Source organism: Aplidium turbinatum, chromosome 3 (assembly GCF_918807975.1).
Source record: "Aplidium turbinatum chromosome 3, kaAplTurb1.1, whole genome shotgun sequence".
In the NCBI taxonomy this organism is placed as follows: domain Eukaryota; kingdom Metazoa; phylum Chordata; class Ascidiacea; order Aplousobranchia; family Polyclinidae; genus Aplidium; species Aplidium turbinatum.
Genome location: NC_137474.1, coordinates 46,700,030 through 46,727,220, shown reverse-complemented (window position 1 = coordinate 46,727,220; position 27,191 = coordinate 46,700,030). Strand labels below are relative to the sequence as shown.

Below are 27,191 nucleotides of genomic sequence, written 5' to 3'. Positions count from 1 at the left end.
TGACAGGTGAGAACAGGTATACAAAAAAAAAAAAACGTTCCAATTGCCTAGATGAGTGTCTGCTCATTTTCATCCAAGCACTTATTGCTTCATTCAATCCGGTTGTTCTTGTAAACGCGCTACGCAGTCCAGAAGTTTTCACTAAAATTTGTGAAACTGTAGGTTGCTTGCAATGGCAAGCGCAATGTTAGAAAGGTTTGCCATCACAAGGAGAATACTTTTCCAGAATTAGATTTTTTAGGATAGTGTATTGAAATGATTGGACAGGAAGCTAGCTAGGAGATAGATTAGGATTTTTTATAGTTTTTTTCTTAAAGCTCTCTGGAACATGCATTTATTTCTGATAGAGTATGGGATTTTGGTCTATATGACTGGTCCAATATACCTTATGGATTGCTTAGTAATATTATGTCAACAGTAGATTAAATTTAATGAGCAACTGCTTTTCTCGTTTAGTTATTCGAATTTTCATAGGTAGCCTAATAACAGTGTGTAACGTTGAACATACCGTACTTGAATGTGCACTAAAAAGCGATGAAACGATTCGACTATCGAAGTATACGATTGAGCAACTTATTTTTAGGCCAGCTCTCAATTCAGCGGCACATAGTGGAGTAATTTTCAGAAAATAATACTTCCACAGGACATCAATTGGAAACTTCATTCGGTGACCGGGAGTGCGTCAATGATTGAAAGCCTCTTCAAGTAGTTGAAACTGTCAGGATCAAACGCTCAAAGAAGCTTGCGAAGGCATGTTACGGGATGAAAAGCGTCTTCAATGATATTGCTCATCAGCACAAGTGCAATGGGGCCGAGTGCCGAACCTGAGACCCTTCGACTTCCACAGACTTTACCAGTGCGCCACGCGCACCACATTATTGCAGTGGATTGAATCAGCCGATGTCACTCGTGTCACTGATGCGTATGAGAATGGCCGCTGGGAATTGATCTCTGGTGTTTGTACAAACTGTAATGAGATGATAGCAAATGAAATGATGACATGTGAGATGATGACATGTGAGATGATGACATGTGAGATGATGACATATGAGATGAACAGCATGACTGCTTAGTTGGAGCTGTCAATCAATTTGTGGCCAAACTCACTTTAGCTCAGTGTTGTTTCAGTGACTTCCAGAATTATTTGGTCAGAGTTGCAGTTATTTTTCAAAATTTTAGTGACGCTGAGAAACAGACGTAGATTGTGTCGTCACCAAAGGATATATATTTGATGTCATTTTGAGAGTTTCTCGCTCCTAATACCTCCTCCCTACATAAGCTATCATCCATAGGCGGTCTTTGTTGGAAGTAGAAGGCCGAAATGATGGCAATAATAATTACCGTTCTTAAACCGCAACTCTTTGTATAGCAGATATTCAAGTTAATTAGTCTGAGTGGATGTTTTAAGAAGCAATAATGACAGAAGATTTCAACTTTGACTCAAGGAGAAGCAAAGGCGGTTGCAAGGTGAGTTGGCAATCATTAAGTTTTCAGTTGCAAAATTGTGGCTTGTTGGTTTGGTAGACGGGGTGTGTTGTTCTGGGGACGCAGAGCTACTAGAGACGTGAGGGATGCAAAGAAGCAAAGTTAATTCTGTTCAATCCAAATCATCTTAGATAGGTAGACCTCATAGGTAAGCTATTGTAAACCCAATCTAAATAAGAAATTGAAACAATCTCATTGAAAATAAATGAATAAGAAACTGACCAGTTCGGTGTTTGGATATCACTGTTGAATTTATTGAACTTTAGTATAAAAGTACCTGTAGCTAATAAGGCCCGCTAATTTTCAAACCTCAATATTTTTCTAAATATTGCATAGTTTTGAACAAAACTTAGAAGATATTTTTAGTATAATGACATGTATCTCAACGTCATATTGTAAAGTTGATGACCTCACCACAGGGTTGGCAAGTGGCGATTCTGTGCTCTGTCTTGGTCGCGATTGGTCTAGCTGTTGGGTTGGGTGTCGGATTGACCAATCAGACGACAGTATATGTTACAGTAACAGGTCAGTATTAAGTATTCTCGATAGAAACGAAAAGAAAATTACAAAGCATGATTATGATTATTATTATAAAGATTACTGTCTGTAAAAATGTGAAAAAGCTAACAGGATTGATTGATTGAATCTTTATCCTCGGACTGGGAAAGCTTCTTGCAGAGCTTAATCCTGGCAGTTTCGCATACTTGTAGAGGCTTTGAATCACTGACGCAGGCCCGGTCACCGAGATTGACAGAGTGAAGTTTCCGATTGTTGAAGTCTTGTTGCCGGGGAATTATTCCATTCATTAGATGCCGCTGAATGGAGAGCAGTCCTTAACGTGCGTTGCTCAAGCGCACACCCCGAGAGTCGAACCAGCGCCGCTTGATCTTGCAGCTTCTTCGTTCCAGAAGTGACGCGCTAACCAATTGAGCTATCGAGGAATCCCCAACAGCACCTAATAACAAGAACGACTTCACTGCCGTAACAAATTTATCGGTGCTTCGTTGATGACGTGATAAGTAAACGCAACAATACTATACTTCAATTGCAATTTAAAGTAGCGGCAGTGGCGCCGGCAGGGGGGGGGGGCAGGCGGGGCAGCTGCCCCCCCCAATGTTTTGGGCATCATCTTTTTAATTTTTTTTTTTTTATTAAAACATATTAATATTATTTTTTTAATATTTGGATCCCAACCTCAAGTAATTCAACTCAAGTTGCAAGGGGGGAGGGGGGGTAAAAGTTTTCTCTTTAAAAAAAAAACCTTGATGACTAAATCGTACAGTAGATAAAAAGATTTTCTACAGAAGCAAAAATATAGACTTTTTAAAGTTTTAACTAACGTCACATTGATGTAGAATAATAACAACCTGTTAAATTTTTGATATCTCACACTCCCATGACTTCTTCCGCGCGCATTTTGGCATTGGTTGCTTGCAGTGATTCTTTCACTTAAACAAAACGTTTTGTTTCAGCAGTTTTGAGTTGTTCGATTATTAAGTTGTAAAGGAGACTCAATTTCTCCAATATTTATCATTTATGTTTCTTCTTTAATCTCAGCAGAGTATAAAACTTGTAAAAGTTTTTCATCCATACGACGTCATGAATGAAATTATATCTCAAATCGGCGTAATGACGTGACATCATCTAAACATTTTATCGAATAATAAATTAACAATTTCGATCGTCAAAAGTGGTGGTGGTAAATATTACGTAATGAAAAAAATGTGATAAGGTTGGAAGACATGACGTCATGTATTTTCAATACAAATTGAAGTTTAAAATTTATTCTTTTGTTCATAGTCGTAATCCACCTTCAAAGCGGTACTACAAAGAACAATTTTCGATAAGGGGGGCATCAAGAATAAGTCGACATGACTTTTAACCCTTAGAAGGTTGGGCTCCTGGAGTCTTGCTCAGTTTGGGGGGGGACTGTCGATTCTTCTTATGCTTTAGGAGTGATATCTCTGTTATTTTGGCACGGTTTTAAAATTTGCGATTCACTTTGTAAAAGTATTCACGCTGAGCATATCCGAAAATTAAAACTATGTGAATTTTAGAACTGCTCATATACGTTGAAATGTTGAGGTCACTTATGAGTGTAATTTGTAGCGTGAGTTTACACATTATTTTTTGGTAGAGTAATGAATAACGTGCATTGTAATGTTGTGATTAATTTTTTTTTACATTATTTTACATACAGCCAATGCCCTTCACGCTGTGAAACAGTTAGGATTAACGAGACATGGGCCAAATTAATTACTTTCATCCAGCTGGTGGAAAAACGTTTCACAATAGAATATGAAATATTTCAGAGGATGTGCTGAGAAATGCCTTACATCTTTCAATTTATAACCTTTATTCGCTCAAAATTTCAGCTCAATAGAGGTGAATAAAAATTAGGAAAAGTCAAGAAATCTCGTAGTCGCAGCCTCAGTGGTTTTAGAGATACATCTGTTGATACAAAAAAGTTAAATTGACAGCCCCCCAACCTTCAAAGGGTTTGCATTGAGTCCAGATCTATGCCTTGAAGTTTACGTCAGCTCCGGAGATCAGTAAAATATAAGGTTGTCATCTTCGGTGCAACAAGACTATTGATTGATTGGTTTAGTGAGGATTCGTAGTCCCATTGCTTTCATTTTGAGTGATCATACTGATTTTCAATTTATTCCTACAAGATGTTACGTAACGTAATGAAAAAATATATAACTAAGGTTGGAAGACATTACGTCATATCTTTTCAATTCAAAATGAAGTTTAAAATTTATTCTTTTGTTCATAGTCGTAATCCTCCTTCAAAGCGGTATTACAATAAACAATTTTCGATAAGGGGGCATCAAGAATATGTCGACATGACTTTTAAGGTTTACGTCAGCTCCGGAGATCAGTAAAATATAAGATTCTTATTATCGTGATTGTAAGCAGCGGGAAATTTTTTCTCTAAAAAACAGATTCCCGGGAAGGTAAACATTTTTTCCAGCCCTGGTAGAAAACAAGAGAAATTAAATAATATACCGCTGTCTTGCACCAGTGGCGTAGCCAAGGAAAGGGGGATCGGGGGTTTCAACCTTTCAAATTGAATTTACGGATGTTAACACATTGTTACAAGAAAAGCTTTAGCCTATGATGTAATTTCTCGTCAAACTGTGCAAGGATGCAAGCCATCTGCAACTGCTGAGATCGCTTGTTCGATCTAGATTAACATCTAAACAGCTATTCGTTATACAAAACTTGAATATATCAGAAATAGCCTAAAGTAACTTCATTGTCTCAAAGCTTTTTGTTTGACACTCATTAAGATGTATGACCTCTATGACGTTACATTTTCTAAACTTTGGGTTGACTTCAGAGCATAAAAGTTAGTGACTTACCGGAATAAGATCGCTTTTTCAATCAACCAAGGAGAAAATTGATAAATAATAAAACTGTAATAATCTCGCAAAAAAAAGCAATCAACCTATGTCTTTAAAACAAAGTTTGCCTAATTTTAAACGAAACTGCATTAAAAGAGCGAGTTTTGCCAATACCAAACATTCAAATATCTCAGTCTGGAATTAGCAACAAGAAAACATAGAGACTTAGCTTTATTTCCGAAAAATGCCGAAGAAAACATGATCTTATCCTTTTGCTATGCCACCGGACAGCACCATTTTACAGAAATATGCATACCCACAATTTTGTTGAAAATGCTCTCAGAATGCACCAAACTGAAAGTAATTTTTCAAAATTTTCTGGGGGAGGCCCCCCAGACCCCCCGCCGCTATGTGTCGCCTTTAGCGAGCACGCCATCGGGCTTCCCCCTTTTCAAAATTTTTGACTACGCTACTATCTTGCACTGAAAATGTTTTGCCCCCCCATTGTTGAAGGTCTGGCCGCGCCACTGAGTAGCGGTGCTGGCCAAAAGAAAGCTGGCAACACAAAATACAACAAAATGTGAATGGAATTAAAAAATGTTTTAGAACCACAAATGTAAAAAAATTTTTTTTTTATTTATATATTTTTTGAAACTCTAATGATTATGAAGGATACATAGTCGTCCAGCCACAGTTTCGCTTTCATGAAGTGGTCACTGCCATGGATGACTTAGACAAATCCCTTCCTTATAGGAAGCCGCTCCACTTTGTATGTGGATGCGGTGTCCGAATGGTTGGGGACAACACTACTTTAATACGAGATCAACAACTTTGATGGAAGATCATTGTGTGGAAGAGAGGAAAGCTTGTACTTTTTGTTAATTTGTATTGTGACATTTGTAAAACTAAGACCATAGTCTGAATAATCTCAAGCTGCGCTTAGTATCAAGAAGAACATGATTAGTTGTTAGTATCGCATGGCTTTCAAACTCATTAACAGCTTGATGTATCAATCCGCTAGCAATATTTTTACTACGGGATCTACGTTGTAACTAATTACTCCAAACGGTATTTGTGCAATTATTAATATGATGATTTCGCTTTAATTTCTCCTTCTATTCTCTGATAAAAATTCCATTTTAACGTTGACGAGACGAACAGTCGTATTTACGTAATAATTGCAGAGATGTCACAAAGTAATGAAATAAAGCAGTAAAGACGATGAAGGCGCAAACGAGCTGACCCATGCATTGCCACTAATCCTTCGCTAAACAAAATGCATTGTCGATTGAATGGAATTAACGATCTCGTAAAAAGCCAAATGAAACCTCAATAAGCCTGAACAATGGAAACATCTGTTGCCACAATTTATGTTTCGATGCTGACATGTTTGATCTTACTTTGATTACAAAATATAAAGTTTACTTATCAACAGATGGATATTTTGATGAGTTGACAAAACGTGCAATAAATTTTATATCACGTTAAAGTTTAATTTCAATCGTTGCGAACTGCGCATTATCACAAGCAACATGGTCTCTTTGGGAGCTTAATTATGGCTGTTTAGCATTCCTTACTTGTAGAGGCTTTGAACCACTGACGCAGAGCCGGTTGCTGAGATACAGCCAAGATGTTGCTCATTGTTGTCTGTGGACTGTCCACAGTGTTGGGCGCGATAACTCATTTTTCAGTTAAGCGATAACGATAATTGATAAACGAAAAATGCCTAAAGCGATAACGATAAACGATAAATCAAAAAAAAGTTAAGCGATAACGATAAACGATAAATTATCGCCGATAATGTCCGATAACGATAATTTTTTTTTCTTGATTAGCGCTGCCCCATCCCATGCAGCACGAACTGTTTTCATCAACATGACGAAAAATCGAACATAATATAGCCTACTGTAAAGGGACAAAACTTTTTGTAAGTTATGCATGAATAGAATCGCAACAGCGGCAGTAGGTATCGAATCTTCAACCTCTTGATCCAGAATCAAACCACTGAGGTAACCGCCGTGCTTATAATTATACCTTCAGATACCAGTTGGATGCTTTTATCAATTGAGTTACACTGCCGCTTACGTGCAGTAGGCAAAATAATTAAATCAAATGAAAATACCATAAAAAATTCCAAACTTTGTAGGCTGTATCGCTTTCTGTTTACAGCAAAGTCAGCAATAATTGAAAAAATTCCAAAAAACGCAAAATGCTTGAAAATTTATCAGTAATCTTAAGCGTTATTGGCAGTAAAAGTGTGCATACTGTGAAATCCATCAAGCTTGTCAAATTAGTCGTGTTTAATAATTATCGTACCGGTAATTTACAGATAATTTCAGATAATTTTTTTTTTTCTTTGTGAACACTATCATTAAAGCAATGGTAGAATGCTGAGTTGTTGAGATAAGAATTACAATATAGGCACTGTATTAGTGGGAATAAAAATATTTGATTGAGGTAGGCTATGTCGCATAGGTAAATGAGAAAGGTTACTTACGCATTTGGTTATTATTTTTGGATTAAAGTTATATCGCCAAGCTAGAAAAAAATCGATCTTACAGTCTATAACCCCGATCTTGTGTTGTTATTGTGTGTGAATTTTGTCTTTTAAACTGAGTTTGTGACGTAACCGCACGTCTCAAGGCAAGTTCTTGCAATTTTAGTTAATCTACTCATCTAAAGATTTAATGCGCTTAAAACAGTAAGTTTCATGTTTTGACGAAAAAGATTTTATTTTTTTACGACAATTACTAAAAACTAACACTTCCAACAAAAAAAGAAAACACAAGAATAAAATAGTTGATCGCGAGGTGGCGCGAAAGACCATGTTTCCGATGTACAGGCGGCCTCGTATTGCGACACTTTCACAAACCACTTGCCAATTTCTTTCGCTTCGCTTCAAAGGAATCTGTACCCCCTGTGCGCTTACATTTTAATTGTAAAATTCACACGCGATTGCCGATTGCAGCAAAACAACAAGAGACTTGTTGCATGCATTTCATTGCATTGCAATTTGCAACTCTAAAAATTATTGTGTTGTCAGGGCCGTCGCTGCAGGGGGGCGTGCCCCCTCTCCTGACAACGACCTGTGCACACACACTTCAGGCACTGAAGAAGAGGTTTTAATTTTAGTTTCATTAACTAGGTGGCTAGTCAAAGTATTACTTTTCATGGCCTTTTCACTTGTGTGTTGATCCGAAATAAAATTTATCGGCGATTAATTATCGGCGATAATCAAATATTGCCTTTGGCGATAACGATAAACGATAACTGAAAAAATAATTGAGCGATAACGATAAGCGATAAAAATTTATCGCCGATAATGCCCATCACTGACTGTCCACTAGGTGCCGCTAAACGTAGAGTTGTGTTTTGTCTTTAAAGTGAATTGTTCTAACTGCACATGTTAAGAATTAAGCTTTTGTTGGACTTGGCTGAGATTGTTCAGTGCTCTAGTCTTTATATACTAAGCTATCACGTATTGTTAAAAGCAACGACGCGCGATGTCGTCGCGATAGTTTGTTTATTTATTATATTTTATGTTCTACGCCAGGGGTCGGCAAACTTTCTGTACTACTGGGCCAAATCTACAAACTTCCGGTAACGTGCGGGCCGCATAAATTTCAAACAATCGCCACATTATCCTTAAAATCATGGCGCACCAGCAACTCCTATTCCTGTGTCTATTGCACAATGACACGTGTTTGTTGCCGTTTCATATTTATTATCAAACACGTATTAAAACGTAATGCTTTGTTTTTATTTACTTATCATTTATCAATGTGAAGGATGATGTTGTTTCTGTGTCATGGCCAAGGTGTTTAAATCAACTGGCAACTTTTTTGATGATATTTGCAATACCCGGTAGCCTACGTAATTCAAATGACGATCTGACAGGCGAGTGCAAAGTTTATTCTTTGCGTAATTCATTTTTGAAAAAAGCTGCTCACAGCAATATGTGCTTCCAAACATGCACATTACACGTTTTGCATTGTCAACACATGAAGATAGGTGGATTTCTGGACATATTTTTTATAAAAGTTGGAAACTGGAACTGAATCGTATTTGGCCTTCAATATGTTGAATGATTGAAGTTCAATTATTTCCATTTGCATCTTATGTGGAACAGTATTGACATCCATTGAAAATGGAAGGCAAATATATCGAATCTGTTTTTTTGATTTTTCAAATTGCAAGATCGAGATTCAAAGTTAGTTTTAGTGGAAACGATAAGTGATATTTACTTATCAGGGTTGGAAGACTTACAAAGGCCAAAATTGGAAAAATGAGCAAAGTTGGAACTGATTAATTGAGTTTCCCAAAGACGTACCGGTAGCTTGTTTACGAAGGCAGTTATATGATCATACATCTGATTAATGAATTGTTCCCTTTCCTTGTAGTTGTAAGTTTAGCTTGTTCATATCATCATATGAGAAGTGAAATCAGTGAGAAAGGCTAAATCTGTTAACCAATCAGGATCACTAAGTTCATCAATGCCGAAACCTGCATTGTTTTGTTTCAAGAAAGTCACTATTTCGTTTCGCAAATCATAAAACCGTTGTAACATAGCACTGCGACTTAGCCATCTAACCTCGCAAAAATACACCAGATCTTGATGCACAGCATTCATCTCCTCAAATAAACTTTTGAATTGGCTGTGGTTAAGGCCTCTTGCCAAAACAAAGTTGATTATTTTAACAACAGTAGCCTAGACATTGTTATGATATAAAATAAATTCATGCGTACATAATGATGAAACTTTAGTTTATGCACTAAAAGTAAGATCGTTCGAGGGCCGCAAAAAGTTTGTCCGCGGGCCGCATTTAGCCCGCGGGCCGCAGTTTGCCGACCCCTGTTCTACGCTCTAACTACTTACCTCTGTAATAACAATGTTACTTCCATCAGATCCTCCACCCAGTACCAGCAAATCTGATGTCATCACAGCTACAAGCGGAAGTGACGCAGCTACGACGACAGCACAACCAACAACGTCATCCATACCGGGTTTGTAGAACATAAAAGTCTATTGAAACAATTGCGTCATTGCCTGGATTTGGGCCTGGCCTACAACTTTGCAAGATTGCGAGATCAAAAAGGATCCTAGGGACAGTTATGTGCAAAATATACGAAAATTTTTAAATGAGCACCCTTTAAAGTTAGTTCATCATGAAATGGTTAACCTGCATTTATTTTATTTCATGTTGCTCATCAGCTGATGGTCCGTGGAAAAACTACAGACTTCCAACCTACATAACCCCGACCCACTACAGGCTCACCCTCCACCCCAACGCGACAACTGACACTTACACTGGAACCAACGCGATGAGCATTGTCGTGTCCATGGTAAGCCTCGGCGTTTGTATATGATCTAACAAAGCCAACCAGTGGATTTCGTGATTGATTAATTGATGGAATCTTCATCCTCAGACTGGGAAAGCTTCTTTGAGAGCATAATCCTGGAAGTTTCGAGTACTTGTAGAGGCTTTGAATCACTGACGCAGGCCCGGTTACCGAGATTGACAGAGTGAAGTTTCCGATTGTTCAAGTCTTGTTGCCTGTGAATTACTCCATCCAACTAAATGGAAAACAGTCCTTGAAATGCATTGCTCAAGTGCACACCCCGAGAGTCGAACTAGCGACGTTTAATCTTGCTGTTTCTTCATTCGTCATAAAATTTACCCGCCAAAGTCAAACAAAAGTATATCAACGTTTATTCATCGTATATCAACGTTTATTCATCGTATATCAACGTTTATTCATCGTATATCAACGTTTATTCATCGTATATCAACGTTTATTCATCGTATATCAACGTTTATTCATCGTATATCAACGTTTATTCATCTTAACCGAGCCTTGTAATTGTGTCCAGAGCACAAAGTACGTTCTTGTCCACGTGGACCAACTCGTGGACGTGACCTCCACAAAGCTGGAACAGGTTGGTTCAGATGGATCACTTACTGATGTTGAAATTGTCAATGAGTTTAGGTATGAAGAGTTTGAGTTTTACGTGGTGGAGACCAAAGACCCTCTTGATGGGAACAACCAGGGTGAGATTTTTAAACTAATTTTAAATTTTAAGATTAAATCCATTAAACTTTTGTGGAAATTTCAATGATAAGTTTTTTTTATTCATTTGAATTTATAGCATTTTTTTCTCTAGATAAATGTAGTTTTGCAACTCAGCGGACATGCATAGCATCACTTGCTATCTGTAATTGTATGGAAAGTTTTAGTAGTCCCCAATAAATAAAAATAATTCCGCGTATATGTTTTAATGTGCTTCCTGACAACATTATTCAGAATACCTTCTCACTTTCGGATTTGAGAGCTCACTTATTTTGAGGATTGTGGGTCTGTACAAGTCAGTTTACACCGATCCTATCAGTGGACAAGAAAAGTGAGTGCTTTTCAACTTTTCTTGATGAGTTTTTTAATTTTTTTTAATGTTGTTATTTTTTTTGCATCATCTTTCCTGAGTTAACAATATAACTCAGTGAAATAGTGGTGTTGCAATATAACTCAGTGAAGTTAAGGTGTTAAAGTGTTGCGACCGTGCCATATTTTAAATTGATTGTCCTGCTTTGGTATCATGCACGCTATAACGTCCACGTTTTGTCGCTTCTACCTTTTTCTGGACCTCTGCTATGTTTGTCATATATTGTTTTTTTTTCTCGTTGTGATGGTCAGAAATAAAAACAAACTGAAACTGAAATAGGTTGAAATAATTAGTGACCATGTCCACTGTATTGATTGATGAAACGAGAAATATAAATTCGTTTAGGCTACCTCTTTGTAACATATTTGAAAGTAGAGGAGTTTTCTCTTCTGCTTTGCCGTTTCATTCTTGTGCATTTCATTTTTCAATTCATTGTGTAGATCAGTTATTTATTTTAAATGTAGATGTAAAATCAGTTATTTTCGTTACTGGAGAAGGGCTAACTTGAGTATGGCCCAAAACGTTCGTAATTTGTAGTTTAGGTTCACTCGAATGTATGATGTTAAATGCCGTGTGGTTGCTTGGTTTTATTTGTCTATAATAGGATGTTATTGTAAAACTTATTATTATAAAATTGTGTTTCTATCCAGGGCGGTTGTGGGATCTGACATGGAGCCAACAGATGCAAGGAAGGCTTACCCTTGTTTCGACGAACCTGCAATGAAGATCAACTTTACAACCACACTGATTCATGAGCTCAACCTCACAGCTCTATCTAACATGCCGATTGCAGTGAGTGAATAATGATGAAACGTTTTGTTATTTGCAAAACAACAACAGAGAACGCTTAATTGTGTGACAGCTTAATTGCTGCACAGCTTTGCGGATAACCTCAGTTTTTTTAACCTCAAACGTTTAAATTTTGAAGATGAAACTACCCATCATAGCTTGCTACCCATCATAGCTTGCTTGAAAATGTATTTCGTACCAGAAGGTTTGTTTTCTGCAGTAGATAGGTCACAATTTATTTTCAATGAGAAAAAAACTGTCTCTTGTTTGCTCACACCAAACAATCAATGACGTGTGCAACAATTCAATAAGTTCTTGTGTTTGTAGGAACAAACAGTTAGAGATGATGGTTTAATGGAGACCAGGTTCGAGACTTCCCCTAAGATGTCTTGTTATCTCGGATGCTTTGCGATCAGTGAGTTCGTCTACGAAGAAGCTTTCAGCGAAAAGAACAATATTTCAGTGAGTCCATTGTTTACGTCATGGTTGCGAAAGTGAGCAAGTCACTGAAAGTTTACAGCAGCATTGCACAGATGGATTGCAACTGGAAACTCTTCAAAAAAATGGCAATCATATAAACTACAAGTTATGTATGGCACTCAAACTTTTATAAGTGATGACCCAGTTGAGAATTTCTTTAAATAAGATTTAAATTTTATGGCCATCTCTAACCAGAAGCATCAAAGAATTGTTTGCACCTGATAAAAATGGATACTCACTACTGTTTTGAAACAATGCCCTGCACCAATATTCATCTGCTTTCAGCTTCGCGTGTACATTCCTCCCCATCAGAAAGCAGCAGGACAAGCCAGGTACGCCCTCGGGGTCATGAAAATAGTCTTCGACTACTTTGAGGTGCTGTTCGACATGGACTACGCTTTGCCTAAATGCGGTAGGTAGTTATTGGAATGTTGAATGCTTCCACTGATGTCACGCTTTCTACCCAGACAGCAAAATACGTGATTTTTACATTGATTCAACGTCTGCAGGTGTGGAATCAATGTAAAAATGACGGATTTTGCTGCCTGCTGGGTAAGAAATGAGTTGTTGCACACCCAAAAGAATTTTTGGTGGCTTTTTACAGTGAAATAAAACAAGAAACTTTTGTGCACAGACATGATTGCTATTCCCAATTTTGGGACCGGGGCGATGGAGAACTGGGGCCTGATCACGTACAGGGAGACCAACCTTTTGTGGGACCGCCGCGAGTCGTCAACCTCCAACAAGCAAAGAGTCGCCCAGGTGGTGGCGCACGAGCTCGTGCATCAGGTGAGAGATGAGAAGATCAAACAAAGATACGTTGTTCCATCACAGATGCATTGTTGATTGGCAATACGAAGATCAACAATTGTTGAATGTATAATAAACAGCGATGCTAGGAAATGGCTCGAGTGTGTTTTGAAATTTGAACAAGGTCCCGACGTGACTGTTTTTCAACCAATCCCACCCGAATCTCGCTGTTTCATGCCGTAAGTGCAGAGAAACTTCTAATTGGAAAGCACACCAAAGAAGTGTCCATTTCTTGAAAACATCTTTAAATATCACCAAATTATTGAAGCTATCTTGTGGTCAGAAGAAATTCCATTTTTGTAGTTGATACAGGGGTGTTAAATTGTAGAACATCTTTTATTTCCCTCTAGACTGAGAAAGTGTGTGATGCCACGAACGACTGCACAAGGAGATCAGATCTACATTTTTTAGCCAGGGAGAGGCCTATGCAAACAAATGTGATCTTCATTTATAAAAAGTTGTTATCTGCTTCAGAAATGCTTACAATATTTAAAACTATCTTCTGCTCCTGTTTATGGATTCGATCACCAAATCTGTGAATGTTTTCATCATAGCGCTGACCATAGTGATACTTATGATCATTTTCCTTCAGTGGTACGGCAACGTGGTAACTATGGATTGGTGGGACAACATCTGGCTTAATGAGGGATTTGCTTCCTACCTCGAGTACTTTGGGGAGCAGGCCGCTGAACCGGACTGGCAGATGGTGAGCCGTTAGAATCGTGGGCTTGTTTATGACGCATTAGGAAAACCAATGCTCGGACACGAGCTGGAGCCGACGACGAGGATGACGTGATAGTCATTTTAAAATGACGTTTTTAATATTTTTCAAATACTTGCTTTTCTTGTAGTCAATCGCTATTTTTCCCACTGTGGTTGTATTGTGACGTTGTTGAGACGCCATTGATGACTTCACAATTTTTGTATTGCGCATGCATAGTTCGATCAGTTTGTGATTGATGATCTTCAACCGACCATGCTCAGCGATGACTCTGTGACGTCACGTTCAATTGTATCTCCCGTGACGACACCGAGCGAGATTACGTCAACGTTTGACAGCATTTCGTACAGCAAGGTCAGTTTTTAGTCAGAATATGGATTTGTAAACATTTTGAATATTTCATTTGCGAACTCTTGCAAAGATAAAAGTACTTTTTTACAAAAATCTTTTAAATGAAATATTCAACATGTAACCTTTTTTCCAAATACTTCTTCTTCTTCGTTTGAACCTTGTTCTTCGCCACTTCAAGGGTCGAGGGGCTCTGCCTTTTACCACCCTTGGGCAGTGGCGGCGACGCGGTTTAAATGTTTGGGCAGGTGTCGAGCAGCCATTGAATTGATTCTAAATACTGTAAGTGTAAGACAAGCAACTGCCATGATCTTTACAGCTCAGTTTGGTTGATGGTAAAGACATGTTAATAAAGCAATACCAACCTCCTACAGGGAGCCTCTGTGCTGAGGTACATGCACACCTTGCTTGGAGATGACGCTTTCTTCGGGGGACTGCAGCACTACCTCAAGAAGAGAGCATTCAGCAACGCCAATGAAACGCAATTGTTTGGTGACATTCAAGAGGTAAGTGACGTCATAAGGTCAAGATCTGTTTCAACTCGCAACAACTGCATGACACACAACATGAACCCAGGCAGTAAATCAGTCGTTTTACATTCAACGTCTGCGAACGTCAAATCAACGTGAAAAATAACTTCTTTTCTGTCTGGAAGGGTTGCCACGTGGCAGTGTGGCGCGATAAAGGAAACAGCAAATCACCCTTTTATTCGCTCAATTTTACCTCAAAACAAAATGAAAGACTTTCGCCTGTTGACTAGCCGGATGACGGCTATGAAATCTTGCATTTGTGTTTATTACATCAGGGTTTCCCAAACTTTTTTGGGCCACGGACCACTATTTGTGAATCTGTTTATTCGCGGACCCCCAATACAAAGGTAAAAATGAATAAAACCGAATTTTGTTTATTTAAGAAACTGACAACATCAATGGGACGGATGGGATTGCTTCTTGTTGCATAAGTCATCAATTCTCGGAGTTATTTGTGAAAGGCAAACTCGTAGGTCCACGGAAAGTCTAGTTCTTCTTCGCGTCCTGACAGATCAGTCATTGTAACAACAAAAGGGTTTAAAATCCAGTCAAAATTTTCCAATGTCTCTTTTAAAAAGTACTTCATGAAATGTGCAGAAAGCTGTTCCAAACGTTGTGTAACGTCAGAGAAAATTAACTCTGTATTAATTAAGGATTTGTTGGTAATGTAGTCACACAGAACAGGAAACATATCCACAAAATTATCATTTATCCTTGTTTTCCATATGTTGAGTTTCTTGATGAATGCTGTTATTTTGTTTTGAGTAAGTAAAATGTTCGCATTTCTTCCCTGAAGTGACAAGTTCAATTGGTTTAGAAGGTTAAAAATGCCTGCCAGGTATGCAATAGTTTCCCAAGCCAAATTTCATTGGCTACTAGTGAAGCTAAGTCAGCATTGTGTGCTTGCAGGAAAACTAAAAGCTCCTCTCGCAGTTCAAATACAAGTTCTACAAGTTTTACTAGTAGTCCAGTTTTAATCTGGTGATGTCCCCGTTACTGAGGGTGGCCGGATTCACCTCCAAGTGCCGCAATCTGCCTCCACATCAATCTGTCTAACGCGTCCTCTCTTGTCAAGACCAGCTTGCTGCTTTCCTTCTCAACTTGCCTTTTCCACGTTTTCTTGGTCTTCCTTGTTTTCTACGACCCTCCACTTGCAATTCCAGCGCTCTTTTCAAAACATCATCTTCATCTCTTCTCAAAACATGCCCATTCCATCTCACACCAACAAGTTAAATGAGAATGTTGAATACGAGAATTTTTCGTAAACAACTTTTTAACTGCGATGAAGGTGCAACAAGTAAGATTTACGACACTGGATAGCAAAAGCTTTCGAAATCATTCAAGTTCTAAAGAACTGCGGCAATTATCTTTGACAGGGCACGTAGGCTACTGTACAACGTATATGTGTGACTTTCTAATTTCTAGTCATATCGCCACGGACCACCTGTGCAGTCGTCGCAGACCACCAGTGGTCCGCGGACCACAGTTTGGGAAACCCTGTATTACATTATACAAACGACATCTCCGTCATAAAACAGATACTGCCAAAGTTGCTGAGCTTTTAACTTCTCCACTGCAATCTAACGCGTATGAACTAACTCGAATGAACTTCTCATATTATTTTTTACTTAGCTTTCTAGATGAGCCTGTGTGTGCATGTTTGGACTCAATCTCATTCAACATTCTGCCCACTTCCACTTTTTGAAAATGTAATCACTTATTGCACTCCTCCCTTGTGGTTGGAGACAAACCTGTTCCGGGCTGTTGAGAGAATAATTTTGTGCCAATGGAAAGCCTGAATCCCACAAACAAGATAAATTTGAAGAAAACGACTCCACTAATATGCTGTGTTGTCTTTGATATTGTTCCTCCTGAAACGACTTCGGGCTCCTAAAATCACTCCAGGCCCAGGTCCACAAGTACCCCCTAGATCCCATGTCAACGCTACTGCTACTGTGTCCGCTGTTGTGAGGGTGACACCTATTGTTACAAACAATGAAAGGTTGCTTGCTCTTAGTCATCAATGATGAAATCATTAACCGGTTTGTTACGTAGTATGTGGATGCATCTACCAGCCTCAACATTGACGTTTCTGCAATGATGTTGCCATGGGTGCAACAAATGGGATTCCCCGTCGTCACTCTGACGTCAAGCGGTGACGTTTCCCAGGTAAGACTTGTTGCTTCATCCATAAAATTATTTCCTAAGCTCAGCATAATGACATTTTCCGGGAGTTTAAACGTAGCTGGCATTCAGAGTGTTTATGATGTCCCGAGTTCATCAAACGATCCAGTTCCTGCCGCAGATCAAGCGCACAGGCCGCATCTCTACATGAGATTCTTTGCTGCGCAACGCTCCTTATTTCCAAACACTAAAGGCTTAGTAGATGTTGATCAGGTTTCTACAAGGCTCATTCCATAAATGTAATAAAATAATAGAAACATAATAATTTGTTTCTTTATCGCATCACTGACGTTTCACGCGCCATGACAATGCGCTTCCTCAGAGCAAACACCGTGCAATATAAAGTTTCGAAGTTATGTAGAAAGTTATGAGTGGTGGTAACAGTGATGGCTATCTGTACTAATACCGTCAGATTGGCATTTTTTTAACTCTTCTATGATATTTTGAAGAGAATAATTTGAATTACATTGTATTTACTCGGGTTCTTTTACAGTTGTAAGAGGTTTTAGAAAGCAATAACTATATTTGATGTAAATTTCGTTTGTATGCTTAGGATCACTTCCTTATTGACCCCAATGCAGACAGGGACACCCGCCCCTCTTCACCGTACGATTACAAATGGCCCATTGAGCTCACTTTTATCACAAGTGACAATGATACAGTGATAAGCAAGATGATGGAAATTGGGGATGCTTGTAAGTGCGTTGATTGATTGTGATTGGTGCATCATCAATTAACCAACAACATTACAATGCACGATTACGTGGTAATAATTGCAACTAATGATCACAATATATTCATTAGTTATAAGAAGTTATATATCACATTATGTTGTAATTACCACATAAAATTGCCCGTGATTGTGCAATGAAACCAATCTTGTAATGCCCACCCTTCAGGTAGTTGGGTCAAAGAATTTTCAACACTTATATTTAGTTATCTGAAAAGATTAATTGAACCTGATCCAGTTGTTTAGACGCTTTGCAAGGGATAAACGTATAGCCGAAAACTTTCGTATGTTTTGATTTGCACCATTACAAGTTGCCATAATTTGCTTAGTTGTTTGTTTACGATTGATTTGTGGAAGCAATAACTTTCCCGGATGTTTACTCTTCACTGCATCAATTTTAACAGATGGCATCTTCATAGCTTTTGCAACTTCAAGTAAATTTGCAACTGCCATGTTGCCCTGAACGTGAAAATTACGCTGCCATGACGCAATAATGATCGATAACACAGCTGTAACCCACAGCTTGTTTGTTGATATCCAATGTATCATACATCCTCATTCCAGCGGTGATGCTCGATATTGGAAGCCTTGGGGCAGATTCATGGGTCAAAGTGAACCCAGGAGAGACGGGATTTTACCGAGTTAACTATGACGACATAACGTGGGAAACCATTTCCGGTCAGCTGATCTCTAACCGATCTGTCTTCAGTGAGATCGATCGTTCAAACCTCGTCGATGATGCCTTCAACTTAGCACCGTATGACATCACAGTTCTTCTGTTTTGAAATTATTTTTAAACTTTACATTACGTAAATTACAAAGATTGTCGTCATAAGCTTGACGTTACCATGGAAATCGAGTCGAAAGTCAAGTTAACGCTATTTACTCTGTGACGTCAAATTTTCTATTGCTTCACTGGTATTCTCAATAAAGTAAAAGTTTCCACCTAATTCCTCTTAGGTTACTTATTCGACTTACATTATTTAGTCGCTTAGTCTCAGAAGACATGCGTCTCAGGGGGAAGTTACAGAAGCACTAAAAATTGAACAAAAGGTTTAATTTTGTTTCAAACTGCTTTGGCATCGACAGTGAGACTTATGAAACCTGAACGAGTTAAGAAACGCTGAATGTCTAACATAGACAATTTTTTAACTTTATTTTATGGCTTGCCAATTTGGTTTATATGCAACTTACATTTATTTCTGAAGATGAATATTGATATGCTGAACGAAAATCTAGTAACATAAGTGACACTCCTCCACAGAGCTGAGTTGATCACTTATCCTCAAGCACTCAACATGACGAGGTATTTAGATCAGGAGGAAAGCTTCTTCGTCTGGGATGCGTTTTCAAGAGGAAGCTCTTACATCCAGAGCATGTTGTCAGCGACTTCCTACTACTCTGACTTCACAGTAAGTTGATTTGCTTCGACTTATTTTTATTTATATGTTTACGTTCTGAGTATCTGTCTGTATATTTCACAATATAAATTACATCGGAGTTGTGTGAGGAGAGCAAATATCGTACGTACGGGAGCAAAACATGGATATTAAGAGAGAGTGAACTGGCTATTCTAAAAAGAACGGAAAGGGCAATGGTGAGAGCAGTGTGGAGTAAATCAGAACGAAAAAAGGAATGAACAACTGATATATATGCTTGAAATGAAGGAGACTATTGAACAACTTGCCAGAGTAAATGGACTAAGATGATATGGATACAGGACGGTGTGAGCACCATCTCGCTCCCCCTCCTAGAAATCCACTAGTAGGCCCCTATGTTTAGTGATTGCTCTTAAAAATAGGACAGAAAGCGTTTGGAACGGAAAACTTTTTCAATGTGGGAAAAATTTACATTCATCAATTTACCAAAAAGTAAACAACTTGGCTTTGTAGAAAAAATTGTTAATAGGCTATGCCGACAATGCAGAATGGAATTTAGAAAAGCGTTGGGAAAGGACTAGAGTTTTATCACAATCAAATTTATAACATAAATGAACAATGCAAAATTTAATGTCAAAATAAATGAAACGGAAAGGGAGTGTGGGGAATTGACCGCCAAAAAAAGTGACAAAAATAATCTTGATTTGGTCATTTTAGGCATTTTTAAGAGCACTGATGTTTTTTGTTATCAAGATGCATATTTTGTATGTAACCAAATTAGAATTGAATTAGGAGTAGAAGGTTTGTTTAAAATTTAAGTTGGCTTAACATTTCAAACATTTTTTATTTACAAACGCAGAAGGGTTTCAACAATTTATTTCTTAAAAGTTTGTATAGCCCATAATGTGTTGAAGCCTTTCAGCAGGTTAGAACTTCAAAATTTTATCTGAAGTGTCTCCACCTTCACAGATAACATTTTCACTTCGTAACTTATTTCTCTGACTTGTTGATGAGCGTCGTTTCGCCTTTTCATTTGTAATTGAACTCGGCTACTCATAGGAGGGACCACCTGAAGGTGCTCATCATCCCACCCCATCTCGATTTACGTTAAATATATCAATGTGATTATTATTAATTACCCAGGCCAATTGAGTGAGTAGTGTTTACTTCGAAATATTGCATTATTTTGTTAGTTTATTTTAAACACAAAAAACTTTTTACTTCCTCAATTCCCAGCTATACTTTCCCAACATCGCTGAGATGAACGAAATGTGGTGAGCGAGCGAAAATTTTTACAAAAATGGAAAAGAAGATTGTAAATTTTAAAGCCCAAAAACTCTGCACAAACGAAATAGAAGTGGGCCCCCAGTCGGAGTTTGGAAAGCAGTAAATAGGGCCTTGCATGATTTAATTAGCTATTGATTATCGAGCTTCTAAAGTAATTTTTAATTTTTTAAACAGTCAAAGAACATTAGACCGACCGAAATGAGTGGGCCCCTAATCAGTAGTGGCCCCCGGCCTGGGGATAAGGGAGGCGGTTAACACGGCTCTGTGTGGACATGTAGGCTAATAAGGACTGAGGAAATTGTCTTTGAAAGGGATTGACTTTGAAGTTACATGGGAAGAAGAAACGGGGTCGTCCATACAGAACGTGGAATGAACAGGTGAAGATTGAGGAGACAAAGTCGGACTAAAGAAAGACCATGCGATGGACAGAATGAGATAAACAATAGCAGTGAAAGCAATCGCTGCAAGGAAAGAGCCGGCCACTCCCACTAGCAAAGAAAAAACCAAATTTAGATGATGATGGTGAAATGAGGAATAAGAAATAAAAAACATGCTTTTAAAAGTGACGTTCCTACATATCCTTTTCCTTTGCAACTTCTATGAGTTACTGCAAACACCTATCCATAAATTTGAACTTCATTACATCTTTACTTTGTCGTCAACGCAGTTCATGATGATGATTGTTGTAGTCATTCGTTGTATCCTGCTCCTGGATAGGAATCTTTGAAGCAAACTATCTTGTTCGGATTGCAGTTTGGTGGATTGTTGCTGTTAATATCACGTCATATAAACATACAATTTGCTTTACTTTTTGTCCAGTAGTTCTGTTGTAAGGAACATCAGTAATAATTTGTCTTTCTGCAGAGATATTACCGTGGCAAGGTAAAGCCGATAGCAGTCTCGCTGGGATGGAACACCAGCGTGGGAACCCACATCCAGAAGTATGTATGAGCAATAACAGTTTTGCAATGACTTGTTTCTTTACACCTCATGCTATCTATTCACTTGCAGAGTATAGTGATTGATCTGCAAGCGAATATTTGATGTCTACTTGTGCTTAGAAAACAACTCAATAGTTTTTTTTTTAAGTCATAACCTTAAAATCATTTGGCTAGGCTATCACTCACAATAGTATTTCAATTTATTAGTAATATAAACATGGAAATATTATTATTATTAAATATAAATAATTTACAAAAAAAGTAAATATTCTACTTGTGAAGAAAGGGGTGTTCTTCCGGGTATCAGCACAAAGCTGAGCACTCACTAGTACAGCAGTTGCGATGCGCTAACCATTTTCCATTTTGCTGCACTTCCATTTTGCTACAACCATTTTCCAATCAATCAATGGTTTATTTGTCAGTAACAGGAAAATAGTACATGTTTGAAAAAATATGCAAATAATATACAGTAGGCCTACACAATGCAAAGTTACACAGGTTCCCATACCGACAGGGAGACAACGAGACGACCATACGGTCTACTAGTCAATTGCCACCCCACGGAAATGACGATTTTGCCATTTAAAATACAAGATAAAAAATAAAATAAATAAAACGTTAAAACGTTCCCTCGGTTCAACATACGCACCAAAAAGCATATTTAAGATAACGTACACACAAAATTCCAAGAAGCAAGCAGACATTACTCAAATTTCCGACTGAACAAGTTCTGCATTTTTGCTCTGTGTTGTGTTGTTTGAAGCAAACTGTGCAATGCCTTGAACTTGCCAGCTTGAATAATCCTTCGAAGGATTTTGTGGCTCGCATCATGTCTAACCCTTTCTAGCCGTGTTTCTGTTGCATTGACTGGTTTCTTGCTTCGCCAGATTACAGCGCAGTCTGGTGTTGGGGCGGGCTTTGTCATATGGCGACACGGACGCGATCAACAACGCGACGAGTTTGTTCAGACAATGGATCGACGATAAAACTTATTAGTAGGTTTGCTTTGCAAGTTTATGTAATTTTGTTTTCATAACTGAAGTTGTCCTTCTGCTCATGTCTATTTTATGAATGAACAATATGATTCGGTTTATACTCGTCATAATCGGCTCTATACATTGACAATAGCTTGGAGCCGGACACGCGGCAGCTGGTGTATCGGTACGGAGTACCCTCTGCAAGTGTAGAGGAATGGGAGGAGATGCTTAATAGATACGTCATCGAACCAATTGCCTCTGAGAAGACTAATTTATTGAGAGGATTGACATCTACACAAAACGTGGATCTGATTGACAGGTTGACTTTATCACTTACATATGCTACATAATTATGTAGCTGCTTATTGTTCATACAATTTACTTGCGTCGTATAGCTGCTTGTAATTATATGCTAATTGCTAATTGCAGCAACATCATTTTGAACTGTTAGAAGCCAAATTAACTTAGATTGCTCGGATTTGATTTTTTGTTTTTCTGTTGAAAAAACTCAAGTTTCAAACTTGTTATTGCCGATCAGACCAAGCAAATGCAATCAAATTGTTTTACAATGTTTTGCATTATTGCTTATTTACTTTTGAATAGTGCATACAGCACGACCTGCAATATTTTATGGACCTATTTATAAATAACTTGGAAAACGCAGAGAGTTTGAAAGAGATGATTGTGGTTACGTACCTATTGTTTCATACATTCTATTTGAATAAGAACCTTCTGATGATTCTCCTTTAGGTGAAACAGGCTGTCAAGGGTTTAGATAATAATAACTATGTTTGATTTTATTTATTTATTGTTTCATACATGTACATCCATCTCAGTCAGCAATCTTGAGAGTTGTTGATGTCCAATTCAATCGGGATTCTATGTTTGCGAATATTTCAGAATGCTTGAGTACAGCAAGAACGCATCAATCATCAAATCCCAAGATTTCTTCACTTGCATCACATACATTTCCTACACTGTTAACGGGAACAGGATGGCTTGGGCTTGGGTGCAGCTCAATTGGGAGTACATGGTAGACAGGTGAGGAACCATTGGTGTACATTTGTGTCTATCATTAATTGTCAACCACCCAAAGAATTTAAGTTATCCCGAGGAGAAGAAAGTATATCTTATGCTAGTATTGGGTCTCTGGTGAAAGGGGGTTTAGTCACGCGATGTTCAAAAAGATTTGTAAATGGCATCTTATTATGACGCAATGTTTTATGATACGTTTCGTTGGTTTAGATTTGGAATTACAGACCGGTCATTCGGCAGGCTCGTACCTAACATCGTTTCAGGATACAACACAGAGGTTCAACTATGGGAGGTATGGATGCGAGTGAATATCCACAATTAATGATATAAAAGTATATTATGATAAAAAAGTGACGATTTTTTAAAACTATTCATCATTTCCTAAGCGAGAATGAGCGCGGGAAAGCAAGAAAAAATACGTTCCAGTGCGAACAGCTCCGCCAGAACACTCGCTTAAGCGAGTTGTCTTGTTTGGAAATATTTTCGCGCCAAAATCTCTAGTCTATATTCTCAGTAGTCTGACTGCTGGTGAAGCAACTAGGAAAATTGTTGTTTTGTATTTGATACACCCAGTGTTCTTGGACCAGACCAATTTCTAACTTTTCAACTTCACTAAGGTGTCTGAATACTGCTTTCAGAAGTAAAGTCTCCCCGTTTACTCAGTGGTTAAGCTCCCCACTCAAAATCATGAGGCGCTGGTTCGGCTCTCGGGGTGTGCGCTTGAGCAACGCGTCTCAGGACTGCTCTCCATTCAGTGGCACCTAGCGAATGGAATACTTGTTCGTCAACAACACTTCAACAATCGGAAACTTCACTCTGTCAAACTCGGTAACCGGTCCTGCGTCAAAAGCCTCTACAAGTATGCGAAACTACCAGAAATAAGCTATCAAGGCTTTGTCAGTCCGAGGATAAAGATTTGAAACCAAAACCAACCGACCACATTGGGTGTTTGCAACCTTAGCTTTTTGTATTTTTTTTACATTAGTTTAGGTCTTTTGTTTTTATCTCTGATTATGACTATCACAACGAAAATAATACACGTCAATATTTGGAACCCATTATGGAATGACTGCAACAACTCGAAATGCCAGCTTACTCCGACTAGTTATTAATGAGCAGTTGGTCTCCTTCCTTGCCATAGCGCGAACTTTTTGGAGCATAAATCGTCGTTGTGGTATTTTTCTAAATACTGCATAATTTTGAACGAAACTTGGACTGAGGATACTTTAGGTCTATCTAAACAATATATCTGTGAAACAAGTTTCTAAGCGAGAGGAGTTGTGAAATATTAAAAAAATCTCAAGCGGGCCTTATTAGATGCATGTGTTGTGAATAAGGCCCGGTTTGAATTTGCACCAAAAGTGATGGAAAAGGTGTATTTTCACAATAACCACACCACAAAACAACTTCTAATCGACAACACAGGCACAGAACTAATAAGTAAATACACAGAGACAACTATTCCCTCTCCCGCCCATGGTGTTTTTAGATATGGTGTTTTTAGACATGGTGTTTTTAGATATGGTAGGGATGATAAAGTATTTTGATACTGAAATTATGATATTTCCATTGCGATAACAAATTGGATTAATGGTGTAACAAGAATTTTTTGGGTTACTCAAATCTTTAACCCTCACTTTCTTAACCAGGGGTACACAACGGTACAATTTTCCTACTCCAGGGGCCCGTGGGCTTTATTAACAACATTGGCTTAGTCTGATCATCATTATCAGTCTTGTTTTAATTAGAAAAAAAGGTTCAAATTTATTGGTTTTATTGCATCAGCATGCACATATCTTTCACATAAAATGCGAAAAAACGGAAGTCAAAGCGGTTTAGAACAGTCTAATTTATGTGAAAATTAATAAAACCACTCAATTTCAGTCCCCCCACACTTCAACTTTCCGTAACTCAAAAAGTTCTAAACTTTAGGCTGTGAAACTTTACCAGTCAGTCTCAATTCACCATAGCAGCAATCAGAGCTTCCAATTTTGTTTAAAAGATTTGTAACAACGGAGATCCCGGGGGTGGGCCTTATTAGCTGCAGGTACCTTAGTAGCCATGTTTCTCACTTACGTTCCAACTTTCAGGTGGAAAGCTTCTTCGCTAAATATCCCGAAGCCGGAGCAGGCGCTAGTGGGCGCATTTCAGCTGTGAACTCCATCAAGACCAACATCAACTGGCTCGAGAAGAACAAAGACGTCATCGGTGTTTGGTTGGGGGAACAATTGACGACGTGACGTCACAATGGTGTCATACAGCGCCAATTTGTAAATTCTTGATTGTTTTCACACAAATAGCGAATTAGGTAATTCTTGCATTTGACGTCACAATAAAATTTCATGTAATTTTCTGAGGACCTTCAAACCTCCCGCGCTTGGATCGCGCGATTGGCGGACGCGATGACTTCAATTGAACGGCCTGGATAACATTGCCGGACGTTGCTTTCGACAGACCCACTGAAGCGTTGGAATGGAGGCAAGTTTACGTCACAGACCATCGAACATTTTAAGTCATGGTCAGTGTGGTTATTATTACGTCATTAAAAGCGGAATGAATCATGCTCGATTGAAAGCAAGGTGTGTTGGATGCGTAGTTTGCAGACGTGAAGTAAGCAACAATCATGCTGCTAAAAGCGAAACTCAATCTATTGCAAAGTCAAGCGTATTTTGAAAATAAAAGTGCAAACTCTAAATCACAAGTTTACTCAGATTGCATCAACAATGACGTCATGTCATCAAAAATTGCTTTCATTGCGTCACAATAGAGTCGATGAAATTGTTAATCGGTGATAAGCCACATGTGACATGTTGGTCAGTTTTCATACGTCATCAAACGTTCATTCAACGAAAACGAATCGATTGGCGAATTGAATATCTTGCTGTCGTGATCTTGTGATGTGAGTTGAGTTCATTTCATTCTAGTTTGGATTGGTGACAAGCCTCCCATCTCCTAAATCATGGTTTTGTCCACAACCTCACATCGTCAGAAATATAAGTAATGGGAGAGGCAGAACTTGAAAGTTTTATTAAAGTCATCGTCATTTATTTGAAGAGCAAGCTACTGCACCGAAACTGGCTGTTGCTGAGCATGCGCTTGAAAGCTTTTAAAGTTCATAGCAGCGTGCAATAAAGAATTAAGTTTCCATACCAAAACTGTAAAAGTATAAATTTGCTGTAAAATTGAGAAAAGCGTTTTAGAATTAAATTCAGAGCTTTTATTTAAACCAATAACTTTTCTCACATTAAGTTTTTAGCGCATCACATATTTTGTTTGAACCCACAGGATATTTCAAAGTTAACCGCTTTGCTACACAACTATACCAAGAGTATCTGTGATGTGTCAATGTCAAGTGTGTCGTCGCATTGACATTGCGTGTGTCGTCATAATTTTACAAGACTACGGTTATGACAAAGAACTGACTTGTTCACAACGCCAACAAAGCAGCGGGGTTAGAGGTGCGTTGGTCTAAATGGATTTGACAAACCAATTGTTGATTTGAAACTAAGAATTGATTAAACGTTTTGTCAAACTTACAAAAGCAAAGTTAACATGATTGGAAAGAGGATTGACCAGGCAATGTATATTTAGAACAATATCTTTTCGTAAAACTATCATCCGGTGGCATGAAGGATTTGTAGGTCTAGTTTGCAGTATAAACTTCTACCAAGCAATGACAGAATCAAATGTATGTTTATAATGTGTC

General features: G+C 38.2%; 1 protein-coding gene across 2 annotated transcripts; it reads left to right on the top strand.

Moving 5' to 3' along the window:
- Positions 1 to 1,349: 1,349 nt before the first annotated feature.
- On the top strand, positions 1,350 to 26,602 carry LOC145765892 (glutamyl aminopeptidase-like). Of its 2 annotated transcripts, none has more exons than XM_082577558.1 (23): positions 1,350 to 1,467; positions 1,905 to 2,010; positions 9,741 to 9,839; positions 10,048 to 10,178; positions 10,708 to 10,885; positions 11,139 to 11,235; positions 11,925 to 12,066; positions 12,391 to 12,525; positions 12,829 to 12,955; positions 13,178 to 13,332; positions 13,946 to 14,059; positions 14,294 to 14,428; positions 14,797 to 14,928; positions 17,008 to 17,121; positions 17,690 to 17,831; positions 18,431 to 18,623; positions 19,131 to 19,278; positions 21,397 to 21,473; positions 22,361 to 22,468; positions 22,602 to 22,769; positions 23,351 to 23,491; positions 23,696 to 23,777; positions 25,576 to 26,602. In XM_082577558.1, the coding sequence occupies exons 1-23, from the start codon at positions 1,417 to 1,419 to the stop codon at positions 25,723 to 25,725; spliced, it is 2,925 nt and encodes a 974-aa protein (XP_082433684.1). In that variant the 5' UTR covers positions 1,350 to 1,416; the 3' UTR covers positions 25,726 to 26,602. The 2 variants fall into 2 exon arrangements, with proteins under 2 accessions (XP_082433684.1, XP_082433683.1); XM_082577557.1 differs by having other exon boundaries at positions 1,383 to 1,467; positions 1,887 to 2,010.
- The last annotated feature ends 589 nt before the right edge of the window (positions 26,603 to 27,191 follow it).